This window comes from Lates calcarifer, unplaced genomic scaffold (genome assembly GCF_001640805.2).
Source record: "Lates calcarifer isolate ASB-BC8 unplaced genomic scaffold, TLL_Latcal_v3 scaffold_20_43, whole genome shotgun sequence".
Taxonomy (NCBI): Eukaryota; Metazoa; Chordata; class Actinopteri; family Centropomidae; genus Lates; species Lates calcarifer.
In genome coordinates, this window is record NW_026118149.1 from 7,501 (window position 1) to 33,718 (window position 26,218).

General features: G+C 42.6%; 3 protein-coding genes across 7 annotated transcripts; all 3 read right to left on the bottom strand.

Moving 5' to 3' along the window:
• Window positions 1–3,038: 3,038 nt before the first annotated feature.
• LOC108894220 (noelin) lies at window positions 3,039–9,072 on the bottom strand. The gene is made up of 6 exons (XM_018692801.2): window positions 8,683–9,072; window positions 7,481–7,630; window positions 7,113–7,268; window positions 6,592–6,811; window positions 6,210–6,316; window positions 3,039–5,680 (listed from the first exon to the last, which is right to left on the bottom strand). Exons 1-6 carry the CDS (start codon window positions 8,749–8,751, stop codon window positions 5,018–5,020), a joined length of 1,365 nt encoding a protein of 454 aa, XP_018548317.1. The 5' UTR covers window positions 8,752–9,072; the 3' UTR covers window positions 3,039–5,017.
• Window positions 9,073–9,176: 104 nt separating this feature from the next.
• Window positions 9,177–11,334, bottom strand: pierce1 (piercer of microtubule wall 1). The gene is made up of 3 exons (XM_051069483.1): window positions 11,090–11,334; window positions 10,812–10,890; window positions 9,177–10,643 (listed from the first exon to the last, which is right to left on the bottom strand). Exons 1-3 carry the CDS (start codon window positions 11,182–11,184, stop codon window positions 10,449–10,451), a joined length of 369 nt encoding a protein of 122 aa, XP_050925440.1. The 5' UTR covers window positions 11,185–11,334; the 3' UTR covers window positions 9,177–10,448.
• A 759-nt stretch (window positions 11,335–12,093) lies between these two features.
• fnbp1a (formin binding protein 1a) lies at window positions 12,094–24,880 on the bottom strand. 5 transcript variants are annotated; one of them, XM_018692778.2, is made up of 18 exons: window positions 24,550–24,880; window positions 23,880–23,995; window positions 22,754–22,804; window positions 21,781–21,928; window positions 21,325–21,387; window positions 21,094–21,189; window positions 20,797–20,811; window positions 20,517–20,645; window positions 20,153–20,299; window positions 19,810–19,986; window positions 19,533–19,694; window positions 19,402–19,416; window positions 19,061–19,170; window positions 17,480–17,612; window positions 16,499–16,644; window positions 16,219–16,355; window positions 15,847–16,005; window positions 12,094–14,028 (listed from the first exon to the last, which is right to left on the bottom strand). In XM_018692778.2, the coding sequence occupies exons 1-18, from the start codon at window positions 24,577–24,579 to the stop codon at window positions 14,000–14,002; spliced, it is 1,863 nt and encodes a 620-aa protein (XP_018548294.1). In that variant the 5' UTR covers window positions 24,580–24,880; the 3' UTR covers window positions 12,094–13,999. The 5 variants fall into 5 exon arrangements, with proteins under 5 accessions (XP_018548294.1, XP_018548272.1, XP_050925434.1 ...); XM_018692756.2 differs by having other exon boundaries at window positions 19,533–19,724; window positions 24,550–24,878; XM_051069477.1 differs by lacking the exon at window positions 19,402–19,416 and having other exon boundaries at window positions 19,533–19,724; window positions 24,550–24,879.
• Window positions 24,881–26,218: the final 1,338 nt, after the last annotated feature.

Genomic DNA, 26,218 nt, shown 5'->3' on the forward strand with positions numbered 1-26,218 from the left:
GTCAATCAGCTGCTGATCAACAGCAGCAGAGAATTCATTCATCACTGCTCTGACTCTGTCTCTGTTTAACAGAGTGAACAGACTCTGTGTCAGAGCAGAAACATGGAGCCGCTGAACCACATTCACCCAAAGCTGCTGCACGTGCACAGCTGAAACAGACTCAGCCTGTTTTTACCATTGTAAAATTTCTCCAGGTGAATCAGAGTCAGAGCTAATAAAGCTAATGAAGCTCTTATGAAGCTAACACAGGCTCAGTCTGAGTCTCTGCTGTTACACAGTTTAAAAACACACGCTCACAGTTCAACATGACACGGACACGAGCTCACACACCTGACGTGACCTTAACAAGCGGACTCACCTGACAATTTTCTGAGCGGACCTGGACCCGGTGTCTTCATACTTCCCCTCGTTCCGTCTTTATTCAGTCTGTTCCGCCGCAACATTTTAAACTGGAAGCCGCTTCCAGTTTAAAATGTGTTTATGTTTATGCACTCAAAATCATTCATAATGCTGCTGCTCCTCCTTTGAAAAGAAAATGTTACATTGCTCTGAATAAACAACACGAGCAACTCGATCGGTTATAAGGGGAGAATATCATACTCCACAATGCAAACCTTCATTTGGCAAAACATCTTTCCATCTACCTGCTCAGGGACTACAGGTGGAAATTAGCAATTGCTAAAACCAGGTACAAGGTGTCTGTCCTTCTTTTATATTTAATAATGATTTATGTGCACTATCCCTGTTTAAATAAATAAATTGCAATTACAATTACTCTTTATATTATTATATTTACAGAGAGAGCTCAAACAAATCCCACCATGAGCAGCACTAGGCGACAGTGGAGAGGAAAAACTTCTTTTAAGAGGCAGAAGCATCGAGCAGAACCGGACTCAGGGTGGGCGGTCCGGTGCCTCGACCGGTTGGGTTGTGAAAGGGGGGGGGGGGTTGGGGTAAGAGAACATGGCATAATGCAGATTCCATGGAAAGATGTGGTATCAACAATACAGTAGTGGTTATAATAGTAATGACAAAGTAATAACTGCAATAGTAGCAGAAATATTAGAAGCACCAGTAATTCTAGCAGCAGGTGTTGAGTGGAGTTGTAGGAGCAGCAGGAGACTTGTCATCACAGATCAGACTCTACAGCTCAAGAGGCAGAAATACCTGCAGAAAGAGACAGAAGAGGAGAGAGAAATGGAAGAGCACAATACTATGAGAAAGGTCAAGCCTGAGCCAACCCCAACTATAAGCTTTATCAAAGAGGAAAGTTTTAAGCCTACTTTTAAAGGTACAGAGGGTGTTTCTGCCTCCTGGACCCAAACTGGAAGAAGGATCCACAGTAGAGGAGCCTGATAGCTGAAGGAAACTCTGGGAACCATCAGTAAACCAGCATTCTGGGAGAACATGGTTCTAGCGGGATTGTAGGGATTTGACTATAAGCCAATATAGAGAGGCTTACACAGGAGAAATATGGTCTCTTTTCCTGTCATGAAATGCATTGCAGGACTTTGGATCAACTGCAGAGTCTTTAGAGACTTGTAGGGTTAGGGTTATCCCTAAGGGTTATCCCTAACCCTAACAGGGAAGCAGAATCTTCTTACTGTGAGGGGACACTGAACCACTGAGCCACCCTGAAACAAAAGAAACAGAAAACATCAAATTACAGGATGAGAAACAAGAAGTTCCTCTGTTTTATCTTGCTCATTTCCTGTCGTCTGTCAGCCACCATCATCTGATTAAGGAAAACAGAAGTCAGGTGATGTCTCTCTGTGAAGTTTAACACAGTTTCTGGCGAGCCAAGTGTGTAAGTTTCTACCACATTCAGAAAAAAGTTCCTTTAAAAATACTGAAGCACTCTGACGAACCTTTGGAGTTTTTACTGTGATGCTCTCGCAGCAGAGGTCAGAGTTAGGATGGTTCTGCTCAGACACCAGAAAGAGAGTTTTTCAGAGAGAGTCAGGGTATAGGCCAGGTGTAAAAATGTTTGTTTTTGATTTTCATACTCAGACACCAAACACACTCAGTTCAAACCTGGACCAGTCCACTGACTCTCCTGGTGGATCTAATCCTCACTGACAGTGACTTTTTGTTTGACAACCAGTGGTTCTTGGAGGTGGGTGGCACCACCATGACCCAGTCAAGGTTCCTCCTCAAGCCTTCATTTATCTGACATTACTAGATGACATCATGAGCATGTGACAGGGTTAGGGTTAGGGTTTGACCATCTCACCAACCATCACCCAAAATTACATCCTCTATTTATTCACAACAAGTCAGGATCATTGTACTCTAACCTTTCAGTGACACTAACTGTCAAACCCACAGACACACACATACACACACTATTGCATAAGGTCATCTACAATTCCAAAATATTCCAGGCACACTTTCAAAGATAATATCAGCTTTCATCACATCTGTATATTAGAAGAGGATTTACAGGAAGTCATCTCCACTCTGAATCACAGCCTAAGGTAAAACAACCATCCTCCCTCTATGAAAATGAAATATAATCTGGACCCATGTGATGTTGACTGTCAGATATTGACACAGTGCTTCAGAAAGCTACTGATCATCCCAAACACACATCTGAGGATATTATCAGAACCACATCCAGAGAAAAAGACTTCATAGTCTCAGGCAGAGGAGATATTCCAGGTGGTTACTCAAATCCATAAAACACAGCACGCTGGCATCTCTCACCTCCACCTACACAACCAACTGTCTCTGTGTTGAAGCTGTTGGCATCATGAAAGGAACAAAAGCACAAGCCCAGAAAAATGATTCAGAGCAGTTATCAGAGGACAGAGGCTTCTCGTGATCGACCAGGTAAAGACAGAATCACAGTTACTGTCAGACACTTCTATTCAAAGAGACTTGCAGGTGAAGTTGCAGTGCTGCAGGAGACTTACTGACTTTATGTAGGAGAAACAGGAAAGATGATGCTAATGGGGGGTGGGGTGGGGGGCTCAGGTCATTACAAATGGACAACAGGTGACAGAGAAAATTGGTGGGGAAAACATGAAGGCAGGAAGTAAAACAATGGATACGTTTAATAAATAATTTTCAAAATAAAATAAATGACAAAACAGAGCAAGAAGACGACAGAGAAATAGCTGTGCATCAAACCAAAATCCTCATGTAAAGAGAGAGGAGCAGCAGACTGAAGAGTTTCTTCATCAAGAGCAGTCTCTTTATTTGTTAAAAAAAACACACACAATAAACTTTGTGGTTGGGTGATGCAATCCAAAACATATTTGCTATTAAGGCTACTGGTTACCAAAACGAGTAATAAAACATGTTACATGCACTCTATTGAATAATAAAACATGTTGTGCAGCTAAGCCTAACCCTGTCCACCAGCACTTCATCACTTCACTACAGGTCAAATCTGAATGTCCATAAAAAACAAACACAAATTGTGAAATATAAAATACATAGAAGCAGGAAGTAATTAAACTGAATAAAATGATTCAATTCACACTTAAAATGCATTCCAATACTCTCAGTAAGTCCCACACTGAAGCAGGTTCAGTTTAAACAGACCAGTAAAATATTTAAGAAGTTTGTCAAATACCACGACGAAAGAAGCACAAAACACTGAAACACTCTAAATGTGACATGTCCTCACTGAGCTGACGTCTTTTGAACACAAACCTGCAGAGTCTGATCAATGTGTCTGTGTCACATCAACCGTGGACAGGAAATGACCTGCTGATGGTTATGGAGGCTCCTGAGCTGAAGATGGATGATTTCAGAGGCTTCTTGGTTTGAAGAATCCTACTTCAGCATGATCAGCAGAGAAGAGCTGAGAGTTTGGAGAAGTAAAAAAAAAACCTATCAAGAAAATCCTCATCAAACCCACCAACAGCAGAGTTTGTTGAGGTTAATATTGTGGCTGCAGCTCAGTGATCTGACAGTACTCCAGCTGATGGATTGCATCTCCCAAAACTCTTCAAGTGTGTTGTGATTCCACATTAAAAGATGGAGAGAAATATAATGTGGTAGCCCTGCTCAACCTGCAATAACTCATTTAAAAACTGAGGGAATTATTGGAAGAAAGAGACTGTAATAAAAATCTTGTATTGCTATGTAATACACAACAGTAAGAAAAGACATTTTATTATTATTATTATTATTATTATTATTATTATTATTACTTCAGAGTAACTGAGGCTCTAATTTCATGAAGTGAGAAAATGTCACACGCAGACAAAAAATCTAATGATAAAAAATGTGTCTCATTCTTCAGTGTCAAGCATCAAATAATGAAAATGTATGTCTCACTGTGAAACATAAAGTGGAATTTCTTTGTGATTGTGTCAATGAGTTTTCTTGTGTATCAAGTGCATCTGTGTTGAAAACTTCAGCCATTACTCTAAAAATAACAGATGGTCAAAGTGTAACTTTCTACTGATTTTAAAAAGAGACCAAAGATCTGTGTCAGTCCAACACTTTAGGACATGCTCCAGTCCATGATGTGTTTAGCCTAGCTTATCACAAAGGCTAGAAACACCAAGTCTGTCTGATTTTTATGTTGTTAAATGTTTACATGTTGTTGGTTTATGGAACAGGTGTAAAAATATTCATGTAAGGACACAGTGTGGTTTTAGCAGCAGTTAGCATTTGAGCTAACCAATGCTAGGATGTGTTTAGAGCTAACCAATGCTAACAACCACAGAGTGCAGGTGAGGAGGTTAAATAAACCAGCTGACTACAGGATGGACTACAAACTGGTCAGCTAACTACACACAACAGGTCAGTCACACAGATTTGGACTTGGTTAGTAGGTGTTCTAGCTTCAGGCTAGCTTTAGGCTAGCTTCATGTTTGTGATGAGACGGGCTAAAGCACCTCTGTCCTGGCGGAACAGAAATGAACCTGAACTGAGTAAGGGAGGATTTATTTTAAGAATATATTTAATCTTTACAACTCTTTATATTTAGGTTGTGGTGAAGAGTAACTTTTGGGGGAAGTGTACTTATCCTTTTGTGTTGAGTGTTTAGAATTACATTTCACTGTATGATGTGATAAAGTGTGACGTTATAAAGGACCTGGTGGCCATTGTTCCATGCATACAGAGCTCTGTCTCGGGGGTTGTAGTCAAGCATGGACAAGTGGCTATATTTATTAGTCAGAGGAATGTCGATGTACTCGTAGGTGGAGGAGTTAGTGGAGTAGGCGTAGTATACCTTGGTTCCACCCGAGTACCCGTTAGTAACATATAGGGTTCCACAGATCATGAAGGCCTCGCCAGCACTGCGTTTGGGATGGTTGGTGGTCCAGCTGCGGATGATCTGTAGAGTGTTTGGGTTTAACTGGCTAAGAACAATATTTCCAGCGTTCTGATTGGTGGCGTAAACGGCCCAGAGCCCCCCCTCATCCACCATCAGGTCGATATCTGAGTGCCCCCCCCAAGAATAATGGTACATGTTGTTGTATCCAGCAAAGTCGAGTTGTCGAGAGCGGCTAATGAGTGACGTGCTGAAGTCAAACTTAATAATGGTGTGACTCTGGAACTTGTTGAAGTAAATGGACCCGTTATAAACCACCTGACCGGTCCCGGACCAGGGATGAGGCAGACGGTGAGAGGTGAAGTTATCTGTTGTCATGAAGTCATACATCGACTGATACTCCCTAACAAAGCGGTTGTTATGGTAACCATCCATATACCACACCTAAAGGAGAATAAAAAACAAACACATGATGTGACAAATGACTCCAACCACTACAAATTATTTATTCAGTTTGGTGTTAATGGCTTTCATGATTATGTTCCATAAACCATAGAAATTATATGTGAATATATTTCATTAACTCTGCAGTTTTACCAGTATCAGACACAGTAGTATGTACTCTCAGCTACAGTAAAACTTCACTGTTAGCAGCTAGCAGACATGCTAACTCTGTCAACCTTCTCTAAAATTACAAACCACATTATTCACACTTTACATGTTTTCCTCTGCTTCTGGCTTATCTCTTCATGTTAGAGACCACAACTCAACCAAAACTCATCCAGAACTCATTCTGCACTCATCCAGAACTCATCACTCTCAGTAGTCTTATGGTTAACTCCACACCTGCACTTTGTAACAAACTGTGTGTGTTAGAGATCTCTGTAAACTGACATCAAGCTGATGTTGTGTTGTTGTTATTGTGTTGTTGTTGTTGTTGCTACTGTGTTGTTGTTGTGCTGTTGAGACTCACTCTGTTGTCTCCAGGTGGAGCCAATGGGTCGGTCATCCACGAGCCAAACCTGGATCCAGACGTCTTGATGGTGATTGGCTCAGAGATTCCTGTCAGTTTCCCACAGGCTGAAATGACAGCAACACAAGGTACAGACTGGACGAAATAACAGAAACACCTGCACACACCTGAGGTTTCTGTAGGTGAATGCAGTTTAGCCTGTGTTGTTCACAGCTTTGAAGGTGTTTCCTTGTCTGTGCAGACACCAGGTGATTTCTCAGGTGATTTCTCAGATGTTAACCTCAGCACTAAGATCTAATGCGGCAGTGATGAGTGATGAATAGATTACAGTGGCTCCATGTTACATCACAGCTGGGACCTCCTTTTTGTGTTGTCTACTCACCCAGCCTCTGCATGCAGGCCCTCAGTCGGTCCTCCAGACTCATCACTCGGCTGTGCAGGTCCTGGTAGTCCAGTCCTCCCAGCTGTTCCTGCAGCGCCCCCAGCAGCTCTGTCACGTTCGCCGCCTCCTCCTTAAACTGTCGGACCAGCAGAGCGTCGGCCTTGTAGGCCTCCAGGACTGGGATCAGAGGACGCAGCTCCTCCATTTTTGCCTTGATGGACTGACAGACAGAAAACAGAGATTCTGAGGAGACGTTCAAGACTAGAAAACAGCCAGAGATCGATAACACGTCCAGGTCTGGTCACTGATAAAAAACTTTAATCAGCACATTGATCCATACTGACACCTGACTTTTCAGAGATATTGATCCAAAATTGTACACTCATTACATGAAATTGAGGGTTTCATTATTTATATGGAGATGGGCTGAGTTGCTGATTGGTAGTTTAGGAGATAATGTCATGTTAAGGTAGAGCTGTTGATTTGTAGTCTAAGCCATGATGTCACAGGGTGGGCGGTACCTTGTACTGTCTGGCGATGTTGGTCTCGTGTCCGTCCTCCACCAGTTTGAATTTGTTTTCCAGACCTTTCAGCTGAACTTCCATTTTCTCCACAAACTGCAGATCTCTCTGAGTCCGCTGATCCAGAACCTCGATGGACTGACTCATGTTCTGCACCTGGAAAACACAGAGTACCACATCATCTACCAAATACTACTACTACTACCATCAGTACTACCATCAGCACTGCCATCAGCAGTACTATCAGCAGTATAATTAGCAGTACTGTCAGCAGTAATACCAGCAGTGCTACCATCAGGAGTACTATCAGCAGTACTGTCAGCATTACTAGCATTAGCAGCAGTACTATCACTGGGAGTATTCAGTACCTTTTCGAGCAGCTGTCGGAGCTGTTTGGTCCGAGCATCTCTGGAACAGACTGTCTGCTGAGGAGCGACCACTGTACAAACACATCGACCTTCAGAGTCCTGAGCTGAACTGTACACCTGCCAGCCCTCCTCAGGGGCTGAAGGACCCACCTGTCACACAGGAAATCAGTGGACAAACAACACATGTTATTGATGTTGCTGAAACCAGACCATAATCCTGGGTCTCAGTATCAGTCCATCTCAAACATTCATTTCTTTTCAGAAATATTAGAAGGACTCTGAGCAGTTTTCAGCCCAGCTTCTTCTGAACCTTAGTGGATCTCAGACCACTGTTCACTCATCGGCCAATAGACTTTAATATCAACATAATCTGATGTCGCTCTCTCTCTCTCTCTCTCTTCATCTCTCCCTCCTCCTTCTGTGTCCTTCTGAAGGTATTTCTGCCTCCTGAGCTGTAGTCTGATCTGTGATGTCGAGCCTCCTGCTGCTCTTACAGTCCTGTTCAACACCTGCTGTCTCCTTTGATCAGAACTTTAAAGACCAAGACCATTGTTATTCACCTCCGGAACAGCTAAAACTCTCTTTTCTGAAATCCGACACACACTACTGTTATTATTACTATTATCAGTCGTATTAATCTTATCTATTATTATTATTATTATTATTATTATTATTTATTACTATTGCTTTACATGTCATTTTAGTTACAGTCTGTTACAGTCTCTTTGTTATCTGAAATCACATCCAATAGATCATTAATCTAAAGTGTGACGAAAAGGAAAATCCTCAGGATAAACAATTCTGACTTCATTTTACCTTTTTTGAAGATACATGCATAAGACTAAAGATCTGTGGAGCTAAAATCTCCTGTACTCTCTTCTTATCTCTAATAATTTATATTCAAACATTTTCTTCTAGTTAAATATAAAATCAGACACAAAAAGCTCTAACATCATCTGAATTATTCTGAGATTTAATTATTCTGGTTTAAAGTTCAGATTTTTTTTTTCTGATCTAATCTGGTAATTATTTTGTCAGATTGACAGAAACATCAGAGTCTGACTGAAACACAATAAAACAGAAACACAGGGAATAGAATACAGTAGAATAATGAAACTGTATGTTACCACACTAACACGTGGTAGAAAAGAATAGAATAGAATATAATAAAATAGAATAAATTAGAAACAGTCTGATGTTACCAGGGTAAATTGTGATCCGATGAGCAGCAGCAACAGAAAAACGTTGAGCAGATTTTCTTCAGACTCCATCTGTTTATCCTCAGACAAACATCCACTGGTTCTCTCTCTGTTAACCTGCTGGTTTATCTGGTTGTTAACCTGGTTATCTGTTTTTTAACCTGCTTATCTGGTTATTAACCTGGTTCTCTGCTGTATCTCTCTCGCTCTCTCCTCCTCCTTCTCTCTCGCTCTTCGTCTCTGATGTGACGCCAAAAATCAGCCGAGTGGAAACAAGATCCTCCAGTTCACTGTGTGTGTGTGTGTGTGTGTGTGTGTGTGTGTGTGATGATGATGTCACAGCCTGGCTGGTGAACAGATCTGAGCAGCAGGAGGAGGAGGAGCAGGAGGAGGAGGAGCAGAAGCTGTCCGTGGTGTTTCTGAAGGAAGCCATTTGGCCTCAGGCAGTAAAATGTCGGCTCATGAAATATTCCTGTTTATGTTTCACATCAACACTGAAATAATAAAACACTTTTATTTCATTAAAACTGTTTAACTATATGTATGTTTGACTGTCAGAGCTCAGAACAGTTTCAATTGAAAAATGTAAAGGTTAAAAACATCAGATTTAATTTAACACTGAGCTCCCACAGTGAAGCTTACTGATGGTTACAGTGTAGACCTGGACTAAAACCAGGACCAGAACCTGGACCTGGGCTCGGACCAGGACCAGTCAGTGGTTTACAGTCACAGATCCAGACTCTGCAGCTCTGAGACAAGGAGAGAGGAGAGGAGAGAGGAGTTAGTAACTTGTCTTTATGGAATATGAATCTGCACTGATAGAGAAGGAGCTCAGTGCATCATGGGAAATCCCCTGGTAGTCTGTGTCTACAGCAGAGCCAGATTCAGGTCTGATCCAAATCACAGAGGAGAGTCTCTGCTCCTGGACCTGGACTCAGACCAGGTTAAGGCTGAAGCTCTGTGTCCCAAATACTCAGTACCAATGTGATAGTACTCTGTGTATTGCAGTAGCAGTACTACAGAGGCTTGGAGGCTTGAGTTGTTTTACATCGGGTCAAAGGTCAGAGGTCACAGAGCTGCAGGTGATTTCAGTCTGAGTGAGAAACGAAGAAGAAATAGACAAAAAAAACCCTTGTTAAATTAATCATTGTTTTCCTCATTTGGTCGTCATGGAAACAAAATCTGCAGCCACTATAGTGTGTGTGTATGTGTGTGTGTCAGATGGTCCTCAGCAGGGTTCAGAACACACACACACACAGAATGTGTTGGACAGAAATCAACATTTCAGTGAGAGAAGAAGAAACAAGGCATTCAGGAACATTTTGTTTCAGGAAAATAAATGAAATGTCTAATGATCATTACCACAGTGACCATTAATGACAGCAGGTTGATTTACAGATTTAATATAAATATGAATGAATGTGAGTGTTAGGCATCCATGTTTGTAGTTTGAAGTGAATCAGCTGTTTAATCAGCATCATTAAACTCCTCTGTCAGATTCTATTCAGAAAACTGAAACAAGTCGACAGTTTAATCTATCAACTAAAACATCAGATGTGAAGAACTGATTCATGTTTAAATGTCCTGAAAACCTTTTAAATTCATCAGGAAATATTCAGTGATAGACTGTAGAGAATAACCAGCAGCTAAAGGGTTCAAATCATTTACATTTGTTTAAGAAACATTTTCCTCAACTCATCACAATAAACTCAGAACTTTCATCTGTTTTTTTCTAATAAACTTTCATTCTTCTGAGTTTGTTTTTGTCTTTACTTGTTTCCATCCTGGTTGTCGCCTCTGTTGCCGTAGCGATACAGATGATGGAGGTTGGATCTGTTCCTCTGGGTTGCCGTGGAAACCGTCACTCTGCTCTTTTCTACAGACGTGTTGAAGCCCTGGTCGCGGTACATCCCACTCTGCAGCATCGCCTCCGAAAACTGACGCGACGTCCCTTTAAACTGAGTCTGACACACAGGTCGTCATGGCAACGGCACTGAGGAAAACTGGCCAATCACATTTCATCAGTCAAACCTGTCTGTCTCTCTACTTGTCTCTCTCTCTCTCTCTCTCTGTCTCGCTCTCTGTCTCTCTGCCTGTCTCTCTCTCTACCTGTCTGTCTCTCTCTGTCTCACCTGTATTTCATGAACAGTCGGCTTCTTGCTGCCGTACGTTTGGTTCGATGTTCGATACAGAGGATGACCGACTCTCTGACTGAAACACACAAATCACGAACGTTCAGCAGTTACAGCAGTAGTAGCAGTAGTAGTAGTAGTAGTATTAGCAGTAGTAGTAGTAGGAGCAGTAGTAGTAGTAGTATTAGCAGTAGTAGTAGTAGTATTAGCAGTAGTAGTAGTAGGAGCAGTAGTAGTAGTAGTTTCCTGACAGTAAACTGTTAACCAGAGTAACTGACCTGTAACCATGGAAACAGTCAGGGTTGTTGAATCTGTGTGGCAGGTTTGGATCCGTCCTGTAAACATCGCAGGTCTGAACTCTCTGCTCCTCCATGTCTCACTGATCAAAACACAGCGGTTACCACGGCACCCACAACACAGCTGTTACCATGGAGACACGTGACACCACTCAGACCCCTCCCACTGCCCTCACAGCCTCTCTACTCCTCCTCTCTCTCCTCCACCTGCTTCTCCTCTCTCCTCCTCGTGCAGGTTGTAGACATGTTCATCCTCCCCACTACTGAAAATGTGTTGTTGCTTCATGGAGTGAACAGTGTATTCTCCTCTTCAGAGATGTGTCGACTAGACAAGTCTGATCGCGATCAGAGAGAAACACCTGATGGACCTGATGTAGACCTGATGTGGACTTGATGTAGACCTCCTGGGTGATGCAGTTCCAGTGAGTGACAGTAGGTGACAGTAGAGCTACATGAGATAAACTGTGGTGACAGAATCCAGAGAAGAAGAAAACAGTCCTCACACTGCTATAAAAACAACTTTTAAAATGTTTTAATGAGAAATAAAATATATTCAACAGTCATTATGTCTAAACTGTGAACATCCAAACTACACAGGAGAGTCAGCAGCTGATGAACTCCAAGCCAGCAGGGGGCAGCATTACCAGGGAGTTATGGTGACCACTGTGATCATTAGAAACAAGGAAGTGCATCCTTTAGTCTGACGCCACAGTGACTCAACGTCACCTCTACAGGTACAAAGTGGTATTACAGAATGGGCTGAGGCTAGCTGGCTAGCATGCTAACTCCTGTAGAGATCAATGACATCAGGTCAAAACTGTGATTTCCTCACACTGTGGATAATTATAGTAAATGTTTTAATGTTGTAAACTGAAATAAATAAACAGCAGCTTTAACAATCTGAATATTCACTTTGAAAAAGATTTGTACAGACCTGAGGCAGCTGGAGGTCAGAGGTCAGAGGTCGACAGTTCACTGCTTCAGAGTAACAGACACACTCAGTGTTTGATTCAGAACAGACTTTATTTTGAAAGTTTAACATACAGGAAGTTGAAAAGAGCGTGATCAGCAGTCTCACGTCTCAATAAAAAAATCAATAAATCAATATCTCACTATAAAATAAAAAAGTTTCACATTTCACACAATCAATCAATAACATGATCATTGATCAACAAGCAGGGGGCGGGGCTATTACAGGCTGGTTAGATCTGAGGGGCAGGGTTAGCATGTTTGCGGGGCCGGGGCTATACCTGGGGGCACGGCTACACCTGTGCAGCTACAGTTCATATTTACACACTCTTCACATTTTGACTTTAAAGTTCAGTTTAAAGTTTAAAATGTTTCACATCAGATTGAACTGCACACACCCTGACCACACCCAGTGTGATGTCACTGCATACCCAGCAGGACACGGTGACATCACTGGAGGACACGGTGACATCACTGCTGTAATGAGCAGTAATTTTTCTTTCAAACATTAACGTTAATTTTAAATATTTTGTTTTTACAGTTTGTTGCTGATCTCAGGTCAGTTTGTCAGTGAATCTGAAAAACAAACTGATGAATCACAGAGAGTCAGTTTTAACATCACAACAAAAACTAATTTATCGCTCTGGACTCAAAAAATGAAAAGTAAAATAGATTTGATCAGAACATCACGATTTAGTTTGTTTTCATCTCCTACATGAATGATTCCTGTCATGATGACAGTTGAGGTTTTCACAGGTCCAAACCCAAGAAGACTGTAAATGTACTCCCCAGAACTCAAACCGGGCCAGTCTATTACTGAAAACTGAACCCAAGCACACCTGGCCGGGGTCACCTGACCTGATGATAATCTCTTCCTGATAGGAACAATGGTAAAAGTTCCTTCTTCCTGCTGACTAACACAGGACAACATTTTAGATTAAACGTCAATTTCCTGTCATGGTGACCAACGACAAATAAAACTCATTTAGAGCTCTGTTGTTTCAGAATAATAAATAAACTTTACTGCTAATGTTAGCAATAGAGTCTGACCTCTGACCCTTCACATCCTAAACAGGGGCATTCGACAACTGCAAAAGACCAGGACCTGACCTGGACCTGTATGACCATAGGTAACAGGACTCAAACCTGTACAGATTCCAGGTTGGGCCTCGGGTTCAGGTGGACCTGTGAAGACCTCCATTTTGTTTTACAGTGCAGAATCATCTGGTTTTTACAGTGTAGAAACATCTTGTAGCATTTATAACATTTTACAGTGTAAAGTGGAACGGTTAGTTAGGTAATACTGATACTGATTGATAAACTAATCAGTTTCATTCAGATGTGAAAACTTCATCATGTGACACCTGATGTTTGAACCATAATCAAACATGGTGATTAATTGATTATCTGGTCCCTCTTGTGATCAAAACTGATCAAAGTTTAAAATTTCAGTTTGAGTTTACAGACTCAGTGTGATGAATCAATAATAAAGATTATGTGTCTTGATAAAACTCTGAATCAGAAATATTACAGACTCAGACTCAGGGCTTGAAAGCCTAAATCCAGAAACTAGACTGTTTCATTTACATATTTTAGATATTTCCTATGTGTTTCTGAAGCTTGGGACTGTGTGGGACCTGTCTAATGTCTGATCTCTATGTGGGACCTGTCTAATCTCTGACCTCTGATCTCTGTGTGGGACCTGTCTAACATCTGATCTCTGTGTGGGACCTGTCTAATGTCCGATCTCTGATTGATTTTTTTTAGTTTTCGTCCGTCAGGTGTGAATAGCCGTCTGTCAGCTGCTTGGACGAGATATGGGAAAAGTTAAACTGTCCAATGAAAAGCTGTTACCGGACTTCCTCTGAGCTCTTTCCTTTACATCACTTCCTGTGGCGAGATGTCCTCTGGTCGATTACTGCGCTAGACTAGACGACTACTCTGCACATAGCCTACAAGATACAGACAGACAGGTACAGAGAGACAGACAAGTAGATAGAGAGAGGGAGAGATAGACGAGCAGGTAGAGAAAGAGACAGGTAGATCAGATCAACAGGTAGAGAAAGAGAGAGAGAGATAGGTATGTTAGAGCAGGTAGAGTGAGACAGGAGGTCAGACTGCAGATGACCGATCATTCTGCTCGTTTTTCATATTAACACTGCCAGTGTTAATCATCATCATCATCATCATCATTATTATTATTACTGTTATTGTTGTTCTGAATGGTGCAGAATACTTCCTGTGGGTTTCTCCTGTGATGTTTTTATTGCAAATATTGAACACAAGTCTTCATATTTAACACTGCTTTGTTTTAGATGCTCAGTTTGTAGAAACTTTAATGGCAAGTTTTTAGATTTTTAGAAAAAGGGATTTGACTTTGTTAAAACAGTGGTGGGATTGTAGGAAAGTAGAGAAAGAGGGGGCTGAAGTACCTGGGGGTGCATGCAGGTTATCAGAGTTCAGGTTCTTCAAAGAGAACAATGATGTGTCTGGAAACCAGTGATGAGCGCCAGTTTAAGGAGAGTAGAGCGTTTATGCTTCATCTTTCAACTGTGGTTTTATACGTTTGTATAACTTGGCTCAGGGATGTTTTTAAACTGCTGCCTCTTCTGTGACCACACTGAAACTAGTTCTCACTGCTTCTTTCCTTTAACACCTGTCTTACTGTTATTCTGAAGATTATCACTGCTTTTAGTTTTTACTGAGCAGGTCTTTGTTTGGGGTTCAAAGGTCAGGTGGAGACAACTGGATTATTGACATGGAAATGTTGTTTCTCAGGTTGGACTTTGATTTCGATCCATTCAGGACCTCTGAGGGTTTCAGTCAGTCTGAGATCATGAGCAGGTTTTGTTTTCTGTGTTAGAGAATGTGCTGGTGTTTTCAGAGCAACGTGCAGAACCACATTGAGTTTACTGACAGATCCTGACCCAGAGTTTGATGTTCTGATCCAGCATCAGTTCCTTGTCTCTCTGCTTACTGATGTCACTGAGAGATCTGACTGTAGATCAGTTCTCCTGATGTTTGACAGATTCACTGACTGTCTGTTGTTCAGTTGGTCACTGACCTCAGGTAAGTCAGTAGCTCTTTACTGATCAGACTCAAGACTCTGCAGCAGCCTGAGATCAATCATACTGATTATAGATTCTGATCCCACAACAGACTGACATCATAAAACCAGGAGCTGGTTTCGCCTCCTCCACTGATCACATGACCAGGCCAAAAAAAAAAAAAAAACCCTTCAGCATCCCACAATGCACCGCACACAGGTCACTGTTTGATGATAGAACCAAGTGTTCCTCCTCAGCAGCACCTGAACACATCATCATGATCGTGGAGACGGAGCCTGATATGACACACCTACTTTACAGGTGTACAGGTGTATCACACGGGTGTGAGGTTTCAGCAGGTAGAGTTCAGGTTTTCAGCACATAGACAGGCAGAGCACAGAGACACAGACAGGTTGCTGTAACCGTAGCAACCAGCATGTTAACATTCAGAGGTCAAAGGTCACAGAAGGTCAGAGGTCGTCAAGTGGGGGTCATATGAGGTTAATATAAGACAAGTCAAAGGTCAAGTGGAGGTCAAAAAGAGAGCTGGGCATGTTTAACAAGAGGTCACTTAAGGTCATGTAGAGGTCATTAAAGGTCATATGGAGGTCATGTAGAGGTCATTAAAGGTCATGTGGAGATGTGGAAGTCATGTAGAGGTCATTAAAGGTCATGTGGAAGTCATGTGGAGGTCATGTGGAGGTCAGATGTAGGTCATGGCACCTTTGGCGCTGCTGTCCAGGAAGACTTTGATGTACGATGTGGGGACGTAGCCCTCTTCCTCCAGGTTCCTCCGAACTCTGGTCCAACCATCTCCTTTATCTTCTTCCACCACAGAAAGTAGTTCTCCCTCCACCATCGACAGAGTGCCTTCATTCTGACCTGCAGAGAATCAACAACAACATCTTCAGCAGAGAACCACAGAGAACCAGAAGAGAACTCAACATGTGGTACATCAGAACCACTTAAAACTGGAACCAGTTCAAACTGGTTTCAGTTTGAACTGGTTCCAGTTTTAAGTGGAACCAGTTCAAACTGGTTTCAGTTTGAACTGGTTCCAGGACAGAACGCAGGAAATAAAACACCTTAAAGTACCTTGAAACGGGTAAAGGGACTTGCAGGTGCCGATACTCGGTAACGGTTCTTCATCATCAAACTCGTCATCAAACTCTGAACTACGAGACTTAAAATTAAGTTCAGCACTGTGGTCCTCAGTGTAGCTGCCGTCAGGACTGAGAGAGAAAGAGACGGGTCAACAGAGAGAGAGAGAGAGAGCGAGAGAGACTGGTTGACAGAAAGATCGGTATCAGGTATGTAAATCAGGTATCAATCACTCTGATGAAACAGTAATCAATAAACAATAAGTCCAGAGTACCTCTCTCTGCTAGCTGGGCTACGGTTGTCCAGCTGTTTCAGGCTGCTGCTGCCTGGCGTCGTTGCCTGGGAATTTAACCCACAACCTCCACTCTGTCTTCTAGTGCTGTGATCAGAGAGTCTGCTGTCGGCCTCCAACAGCCAGGCCTTCGACAACAACCACAAACACACGTTACTTCAACAATAATCTACACATTATACACGTCAGGATTACAGTGTCATCTTCTCGTCCAGCAGGGGGCAGCACGACGCTCTCCTCTAGGGTAAACTAGGTTCAATGGACTTTCAGATTCTACACTTTAATAAATATTCAACATATTTTATCACCTTCCACTACAAAGACCTTGCTGTGACAGTCGTATTAAAGTAATCCCACATGGCTGTGAAATTCTGTGAATTTACAGTCACTGTAAAACTGGTGTCTCTGTATAAGTTTGTTTTAGTTTATTAAACACACAACACAGTTTCAGTTAGTTCAGTCACTACTCTGTCTTCAGCATTGTCCCGCCCACAGCACCATCTGATTGGTTACAGGCAGAGCCACGGCACGAGTAACAGCCAATCAGCAGTGAAAGCTGTGCATGCACAGTGCTCACACATGGCAGAGAGGAGAAAAGTTTTGCTGGGCGGAAAAGCTCTGGAGAGCAGATATATGTTTCTTTATTTACTCTAGAAAACTTTAGGGAGCTATTTATTTGTTTAAGTTTTCATTTAACTTTATAAGACATGCTGCTGAGCCTGAGAGCTCCCTGCACTTTTTTAAAACAAAGATGTTGATTGTCTAAGATAAAAAAAACTTTAACATGTTGCAAATCTGAAAAGCTGTTTAATAAACATATTCTTAAAGGCATTTAAATGAAGTAAAGTGTTGGAGTTTGTATTATTCAAAATTTTGACGCCAATATTTTCACTTTTACTGCAAATGAATACATACATATAACATATCAGTCTATCTCTAATATGTAGTATTAGTGTTTTGAACCTGATGCCTCCTCAGCTCGTCCTCCAGTCTCTGCAGACTCTGCTTCACTTCCTCCAGTCGAGGCTCCAAACTCCCGGCATCGCCCATCTGAGGACTCTGTTCATAAACCTCCCTCATCTTCAACAGAGCATCTCTGAGCAACACACATACACAGGATCACTGTGGTCACTGTACAAACCTTGAGCTCATATTTTCATCTCAGTGCTTCAACTCTGATGACAACCACAAACACACAACATCAAACTCTGACAGTCTGAATTTATGTTGGTTGTATATCAGTGATAACACACAGGGCACTTCAATAGAATATAACAGAAAAACATCTAATTGATGTACTACAAAAATGAAACAGCAATGAAGCTGAAGATGTTTTTCTGTTGGAGTTCAGCAGTGGATGTCTGAGGGTTAGAGTTCTGTTGGTTTTGGTTGGGTTTGGATATTTGAAGCAGGAACAGGAAGAAGATGAATCTGCTTCTTTAAAAACTGTAATACTACACTGACAGACTCTCTGTTGTGTGGCTGTGATACTGCTACAGACCCTGATCACCTTTGTTAGATCTCTTCTAGACTGATCACCATCGAACTAAAAAGGTGCTGTCGACTGTTTTTATGGCTGTTTGGTGTTTTTCAATCAAACCGCAGCTTCTTATCATTTTTAGTTCCTGAGTGCTGGTAAAGCGCAAGGATTTCTATATCCTGATAATTTTACTTATTTTAATCAGTACACATATCAAACTATGTATTCAGAAAGTATTCAGACCCCTTCAGTTTTTTTCATAATTTTTTTGAGGTTGTAGTCTTATATTAAAATTTCCTCAGAGAGAGTTTATAAACTTACAAAAAAGATCAAACTGAAATGTCACATTGACATAAGTATTCAGACCCTTTACTATGACACTTTAATCTTTAAGATGTTTCTACACCTTCACGAGGGCCACCTGTAGTAAACTTTGTTGATTGGACAGGATGTGGACAGACACACACATGTATCAGGTCTCACAGCTGATAATGATACCAAAGTAAAAACCAAAGGAGCTGTCTGTAGAACGCAGAGACAGGACTGTGTCAAGGCAAAGATCTGGAGACATTTTCCAAACTTTCTGAATGCACTGTATTGTCACATTTAATTCTCAAAAGGCTTACTGATACCACAGTGAAAAATAATCTGTGACAGGACTGATGTGGTTCTTACTGTTGAGCAGAGTTATAGTTGAATCCCAATAGGTCAAATACACATTTTTTCTTATTAAATAACACTAAGGTATTTGCTTGCCCTGGGTTTGTGGTTAGAATAGACGTGATCAGAATGATATCCATGAGCTGACCAATTCCATGAGTTCATTAATGTCCCGAAATGACTCATACCTGTCGGCCTTCAGCCAAATTTCATTGACCAACGCACCACCAGAGTAAACACAGCTGTGCAGGTCAACCAGTGGTTTCAAAAATGAAAAATAACAAACACGATTTAGACCGAACAAACAAACAGACAGCACACTGCTGATGCTGGTCACTGCTGGGCTTTTCTAGGCACTAGTGTGTTTCTGTGTCTATGTTGGTGTGTGTTTCTGTGTGTGTTACCTCTGCTCCCTCTCTCTCTGAATCTCCTGGTTGATGTTGTTGATTCTTGTTTGAAGTTTCTTTCGTCTCTGCTCAGGAGGAAGGTGACTGCAGTCTGCAGGACTGGAGCCCTGCAACAGTTTTATCACATTTAGTACAATTACCAGTACACTGACAGTAACTGTTCTTATACACACTGACAGTACTTATACACACTTACAGTAACTGTTCTTATACACACTGACAGTACTTATACACACTGACAGTACCTGTACTTGCACACATAGATAGTACTTATACACACTGACAGTAACTGTAAACATCATGTGGCTTAATAAACCTGTGACAGGTGAGATACTGACCAGTTTGAGTGACAGCTGTCCAATCAGAGAGCAGCATGAAGGAAATATCACAACATTAGAAATAGTTCAGCTTTCTCTTTTAATCTGTCACTGCTCCGTAAACAGTCTATATACTGTATAAACACATGTACCCCTCTCTTGAGGCTGCGCAGACACTGCTTCCTGGTTCTGGAGCCAGAGGTCATGAGGTCATTCAGCCGCTGTGTTATTGGTTCTCTGGAAGCAAGGGGTGGGGACTGGGAACTGTTGTTCACGCCCCCCGGCAAAGGTGAGGTTGGGGGTGGAGGGGGAGGCTGCCGGGGGGACGAGAGGAGGGTCAATAGCTGGAGAGACAAAAGTTAGGTGAGTACAGCCAGGTGACTCCTACAGGTGTGTTTATACCTGTGTGTATAGGTGTGCCGTACTTACCTTATTTTTTCGTATGAAGGGCCACAGCTTCCTGCTGTGTCTCCGCCCCTCAGTTCGGTTGTCGAGGTAACTGGATTCAGAGATGCTCCGCCTCATGGTGGCGCTGTAGTCTTCAAACTCTACATCACCTGGAGGGTCGAAACCCGACTTATACACCTCCACCACCTGACGGGTGTCCTGCAGACACACACACAGAGTCAGAGGTGACCTCTGACCCTTACATCTCCTCAATGTCAAATATTCTGGAAGAGGGTCAAGGAGTGTGGTCACAGTTTAACCACATCCAAAGACTTAAGCATCTCGGATCAAATCCCTGCTCAACAAACTCCAGAGCCAGACTCACCATCCTGGGCTGGATGCTCTCAGCAGCATCCATCATGGCATCCAGACAGCGACTCACAACAGGAAGAACTTTTCTCTCAGCCTCTGCTGACAAACGCATCGCGTCACAGATTCTCTCAATCCGCCGCTCCTCCATGTCCTGGATACGCTGTAAAACACAGGAACATACAGTACAAACATGAATACACTGTAGTGCTGACATGTATTACTGTACTACAGGACAGGTGGTACTGCTGGTTTACCTGGTATATAACCGGTACCAGCGAGTGGTGCTGATTTACCTGATATATAACTGGTACCAGTGAGTGGTGCTGCTGGTTTACCTGGTATATAACTGGTACTAGCGAGTGTTGCTGCTGGCTTACCTGGTATATAACTGGTACCAGCGTGTGATAGTGCTGGTGCTGGTCCTGGTTGAACTGGTTTAAGCTGGTCACATAGTCTTTCCTTGACTCTTCAGCAGCTTGTTGTTTCTGTTGAGCTGTTTGACGAGCCTGAAACCAGCAGACAGAGAGAAACCATGAGATATAATACATCTAGCAACAGCTCGAAAGTAGCAGTCAGTACCAGGGGTTACAGACAGATAACAGCTTCTCTGAGTTTCCAGTCTGTAAAGTTTACAGTAAAAGTGTGTGAGGTCCTTACCTTCAGTGAGCAGCGCTGACAGACAGATAAACAGACAGACAGACAGGAGTTCTGATTAGTTAAGTATCATCTATGATGTTGCTCGTATTGATTGGTATCAGCTGCTTCTTCATGCTTCACCATGACTGGCTCATGCACAGCTGTGTGTGGCTACCAGCTGACTACTAACATCCAATCACTGTATTCAGTCACTGTTCAAACAGCACCAGCAGAAAAACATCATGACGTCCACAAACAAACATCATATCAACACCATCCAGCGTAGAGCGTTTATGTTAGTGTTTCTATCTATAAAACCTTTTCTCCATCGGTCTTGTTGTCGAGGTCGATTCTGTCAGAGACGTGTTGAGCTCGCTCAGCCTCCTTACAGTCACGCTCGAAACGACGTTTACTCTGAACAACAACAACAAAACAACAGATCAAGCTGAGTTCCACCTCGTTGACCTGATTACTGTCAGTATATTCCAACATATAGTTGACAGGATGTGCTAAATTCTATTTCTGAGGTCTGGCAGGGTGGCTACTCACAGACTCCAGCTGTTTCCATGAGCTCTCAATGTGCTGCTGGGCACGGCGGCCATCTTGGAAATGCTGCAACAAAATCACACACTGGTCAGCCCTGAACATGCTGACTTCACGAAGCACCCATACTGGACTGAACTGTTGTTGTTTTTTATATTATTTTTCTAGGCTTTATGCCTTTATTGACAGGACAGTGAAGATAGACAGGAAACAGAGAGAGAGTAAGCGAATGACACGCAGTGAAGGTCTGGCCACATCAGGTGTCAAACCAGGGACTAGCTGCTCAGGGCACTGAAGCCCATGTGGTTCGCGCCCTAACCATATGGCTTTGGGGTCTCTGATTGGCTGGCAGCCATTATGATCAATATTCTTTCTAATCGATGTTTTAACTTTACTGTCGTCACTGTTCAGAATCTGCTGTTTGTGACAAGCTTCAGTTTGTTTGTTTGTTTGTTTACTCACTGTTTTCCTCTCAGTCTTCAGCTCCTGAGTGTATCGTGTCAGCTCACAGACGATCTGTGTGTTCAGGTTGTCGGCAAGTTCTTCTCTCTGAACTGCAACTTCATTCAGCTGACGGAGAGTCGCCGCAAATGCCAAACACCAGGTGTACCTGTAAAGACCAATTAGACACCAGGTGTACCTGTAAGCACCAGTCAGACACCAGGTGTCTCCACCCACAGTTCACCTGTCTGAACTCTCATTTACTACAGCATCCAGAGCCATTATTCAGTTCTTGGTAGAAGTTTCTTCAGTCCCAGTTTCAGTCTTGGTTCAGTGTCTTCAGGTTCTGCTCACCTGGATCAGGTGAGTTTATCTCAGTCCTCCTGTCAGATCCTCTCAGGCTCAGACTGGATGTGAAGTGTCTTTGAACTCTTCAGGTCTCCACAGAGGTTCTGTGAGGTTTAAGTCTGGTCCTCGGTTGGTTCACTCAGGGTCTGAGTTGTTGCCTTGGTTGTTTGCTTGAGGTCTTTGTTGAAAGGTGAACCATTGCCTCAGTCTCAGGTCCTGGACTCTGCAGCAGGTCTTCTTCAAGAACCTCTGTGTATTTGTCTTCATCCTTCCCTCAGTCCCTGCTGCTGAGTATTCAGTCCAGTCAGTCGACCATAAAGACCTGAGTGACGCTGAAACCTTTGTCTGTCAGGAAGACGGACGTCTGATCTGGTCCTGACCTGCAGTCTGAATCGTGGACTTTATAAACTAAGGTGTGTACCTTTCTAAACTCTGTCCAGCCAGTTGGTCAGAGGTGGACTCCAGTCAATGATTAAATCAAACAAGCAGCTAACCACAGTTTGGAGCCACAACAAAATGAAATGACAGATTTCAGTCTTGTGTCAGAGTCTGATCAACATTTCATCTCCACTGGAGAAAGAAACGTCAGAGTTTCAGCTGCTGAATCAAACATTTAGATTGAGGTCAAATAAAGACGGTGACTGACCTGCTCTCATCCTCTCTGCTTCTCTTAGGGTGGTACTTCTTAGACAGGCTCCTACAGACAGACAGACAGAGAGAGAGACAGACAGGCAGAGAGAGAGACAGACAGGCAGAGAGAGAGACAGTGTCAGAGGTTTAATAATGACCAGTTATTGATCTGTCAGAGGTTTGATGTTGATAATAAGTTATTGATCTGTCAGAAGTTTGATGTTGATGATCAGTTATTGATCTGTCAGAGTTTTAATAATGATCAGTTATTGATCTGTCAGAAGTTTAATAATCATCAGTTATTGATCTGTCAGAGGTTTGATGATCATTTATTGATCTGTCAGAGGTTTGATGATCATTTATTGATCTGTCAGAGGTTTGATGTTGATGATCATTCATTGATCTGTCAGAGGTTTAATAATGACCAGTTATTGATCTGTCAGAGGTTTGATGTTGATGATCATTCATTGATCTGTCAGAGGTTTAATAATGACCAGTTATTGATCTGTCAGAGGTTTAATAATGATCAGTTATTGATCTGTCAGAGGTTTGATGTTGATAATCAGTTATTGATCTGTCAGAGGTTTGATAATGATGATCAGTTATTGATCTGTCAGTGGTTTGATAATGATAATGAATTTAATGAACTGTTGATCTGTCAGAGGTTTAATAATGATGATCAGTTATTGATCTGTCAGAGGTTTGATAATGATGATCAATTATTGATCTGCCAGAGGTTTAATAATGATCAGTTATTGATCTGTCAGAGGTTTGATGTTGATGATCAGTTATTGATCTGTCAGAGGTTTGATGTTGATGATCAGTTATTGATCTGTCAGAGGTTTAATAATGATGATCAGTTATTGATCTGTCAGTGGTTTGATAATGATGATAGTGATTATTTCAAATCCAGGCTGACGACTGAGGATCAGAGCTGTGGCCCAGACCTCAGGTCAGTTTGTTTTCTACTGGTCTCAGTGGTCGTCCAAACCAAACAAACCTGGATCAGACAGATCCAGAGACAGTCTCTGTGATATTGACACAAACTGAACCATTTCACTCAGAAACAACTGTGACAAATAGAAGAGATCATACATTTAAGGGTTGTTAAGACACAGGTAACACACAGGTGACACAGTTACCTGATTTGTTTGGCGTAGCTCAGCTCAATATCAGCTCTCTCTTTAACAAACTTGGTGTATCTCTCCAGGAAGTCAATTCCCCAGCTGGTGTGTTTCTCCAGATTATCAAACTGATCCTAAACCAGAAAACAACACAAATATCAGACTTTATACCTGTTTATGCCCGTTCACATCAGTTTATACCTGTTCACGTCAGGTTATACCTGCCTCTGTCTCAGTCCGTTGAATCAACACAAGCTGAACATTTAAACCATCATGAGGGAAGATTCATCAGTTTTAGCAGATCACTGTGTAAATATCATCACACAGTGTGACCTACTGGATCTCTGCTTTATTCCTATTAAAACATTCACATTAAATTTACAGTGAAATATTAATAAGAATCAGTTTGGGGGGAGGGAGGGGGGTCTTTCTCGGGTCGCGCGCTGCAGCATCATGGAGGACGCAGAACGAGCGCCGCTGTCGTCACTCACCGTGTTGCTATGGCAGAGCAGACAGAAGCACGAGGGCCTCTCTCTCACACACACGCACACACACCGACAGGCCGCCCGGTTACCGGTTCCTCACCGGGAGATTACCGGTCACCGCTGCAGGAGAACCAGGTGACGGTGTGATCGGGTCTGATCCCGGGTGGTGTGCGCGTGCAGCAGGTGTGAACAGGTGTACCTACCCACAGCTCGGTGCCCCAGTTGGAGCTCATGTCTCTGGTCTGCTCCTCGCGCCGCTCCGCTGCGGCTGCTCTCTGCTCCGCCTCTCGGTACCAACCCGACGATCACCGCGAGCCGCTGCTGCTGCTGCCGCTCTCCACCGCGCGCATCCTACCGCCACTGACCGACAGACCGACGCTCACCGACACACCTGCCCGTCTGTCTGTCTCTGTCTGCAGCAGCACGAGCGCAGAGGACGCGGTCACGCGCGGCGCGTCTCCCTAGAGGTCCCTTTGTGATCAGTGAGGAGATGCTGAAATTGTGTGTGCGCGCGCGCACGCGCGTACTGCGCATGCTCATTTCCAGTCCCGCCTTGCTGTTTCTCTCTCTTTATCTCTCTCTCTCATATACACACACACACACACACACAGAGAGAGAGAGAGAGAGAGAGAAAGAGAGAGAGCGGCTGTGATTACGTCAGTCCTCCAGCAGGTGGACCTTGTCTCTCATCAATCACAGTTTCTACGTCACCGTCAGCAGTGACGTCACCACATTAGGTTTTACTTTAGGTGCCTGATATCGATGACACCTGAGCTGCTGCTGCTGCTGACTGCTGGACTGGAGAGTAAAACCGCTGCAGCCAAGACTCTGCGTAAAAACAGGCGCCACCACTTCACCAGAAGCTGTGAAGGATTTGTATTAAAACCACAGTGTTGGTTTACACATGTAAAACATGAGCTGTCAGAGGAGATGAGTCCATCACTGATCAGCTGACATCACATTACATCACAGAAACAGGTGAGCCCTGTGAAAGACCAGGTTGTTTACATTCAGTGGTCAGGAGGATCAGGGTCAAGGTGATCTGGGTCTGGTTGTTTCAGAGTGAAGCTGCTGCTCTGCCACAAAGAAACTGATCAGGATCAGGTCAGAACGTCTGATCGGGGCAGATCTGAGTTTAACAACATCATATAAATGATCTGATGACATAGGATTAACAACAGTTCACTTCTTCATGATCTATGCTGGGGGAATTGGAGTCTACACCCTGGGGTACACCCTGTACAGATCACCAGTCCAATCATAGGACAAACACATACAAACAACCATTCACACTCACATTCACACCTAAAATAATAACACTGAATATGAAACTGAATATAAAGTATATATACAATGTATAATCAATAGATTTAACATACATAGCATTGTCAGTGAATGAATGAGATGTGAAGTAACATTGTACATGAAGGCTCCTGCTTCTGTTAGCTGTTAACTCATGTTAGTTTCTATTAGCTTTTCCTTGCTGTTAGCTCCTGTTAGCTGTTGGCTTCTGTTAGCTCGTGTTAGTTTCTGTTAGCTTTTAGCTCCTGTTGGCTTCTGTTAAATCTTGTTAGCTTCTGTTAGCTCCTGTTAGATCCTGTTAGCTGAGGGCTTCACTGACTTTTCTTCCATGTAAATTCCAGCCTGTGATTCACATTAACTTCACTGAATGAATCAGACTGACAGACTGAAAACAAAGAATCAGATGAACAGGAAGTTTTCTGTTGGGAAATGTGACCTAACTCTGGAACAGCTGCCAGTGAAACGATAACGTGTTTTACTTCATCACCAACGACGTCGTTCAAACTGAAAAAAAAACGCAACAGAAAATAATAATAATATAATAATAAAATCATTAATTTATTTAACTTT

Excerpts from the sequence above, each read along its gene's own strand:
- LOC108894220 (XM_018692801.2), bottom strand. The coding sequence starts at position 8,751 with ATGGAGTCTGAAGAAAATCTGCTCAACGTTTTTCTGTTGCTGCTGCTC. Across the intron at positions 7,269-7,480 it reads TCCGACAGCTGCTCGAAAAG|GTGCAGAACATGAGTCAGTC; the intron begins GTACTGAATACT and ends TGTGTTTTCCAG. Across the intron at positions 6,812-7,112 it reads ACATCGCCAGACAGTACAAG|TCCATCAAGGCAAAAATGGA; the intron begins GTACCGCCCACC and ends TCTGTCTGTCAG.
- pierce1 (XM_051069483.1), bottom strand. The coding sequence starts at position 11,184 with ATGGAGGAGCAGAGAGTTCAGACCTGCGATGTTTACAGGACGGATCCA. Across the intron at positions 10,891-11,089 it reads GACTGTTTCCATGGTTACAG|TCAGAGAGTCGGTCATCCTC; the intron begins GTCAGTTACTCT and ends TGTGTGTTTCAG. Across the intron at positions 10,644-10,811 it reads CGACTGTTCATGAAATACAG|ACTCAGTTTAAAGGGACGTC; the intron begins GTGAGACAGAGA and ends CCTGTGTGTCAG.
- fnbp1a (XM_018692756.2), bottom strand. The coding sequence starts at position 24,579 with ATGAGCTCCAACTGGGGCACCGAGCTGTGG. Across the intron at positions 21,388-21,780 it reads TGAAGACTGAGAGGAAAACA|CATTTCCAAGATGGCCGCCG; the intron begins GTGAGTAAACAA and ends ATTTTGTTGCAG. Across the intron at positions 19,725-19,809 it reads CCTTCATACGAAAAAATAAG|CTATTGACCCTCCTCTCGTC; the intron begins GTAAGTACGGCA and ends TTGTCTCTCCAG.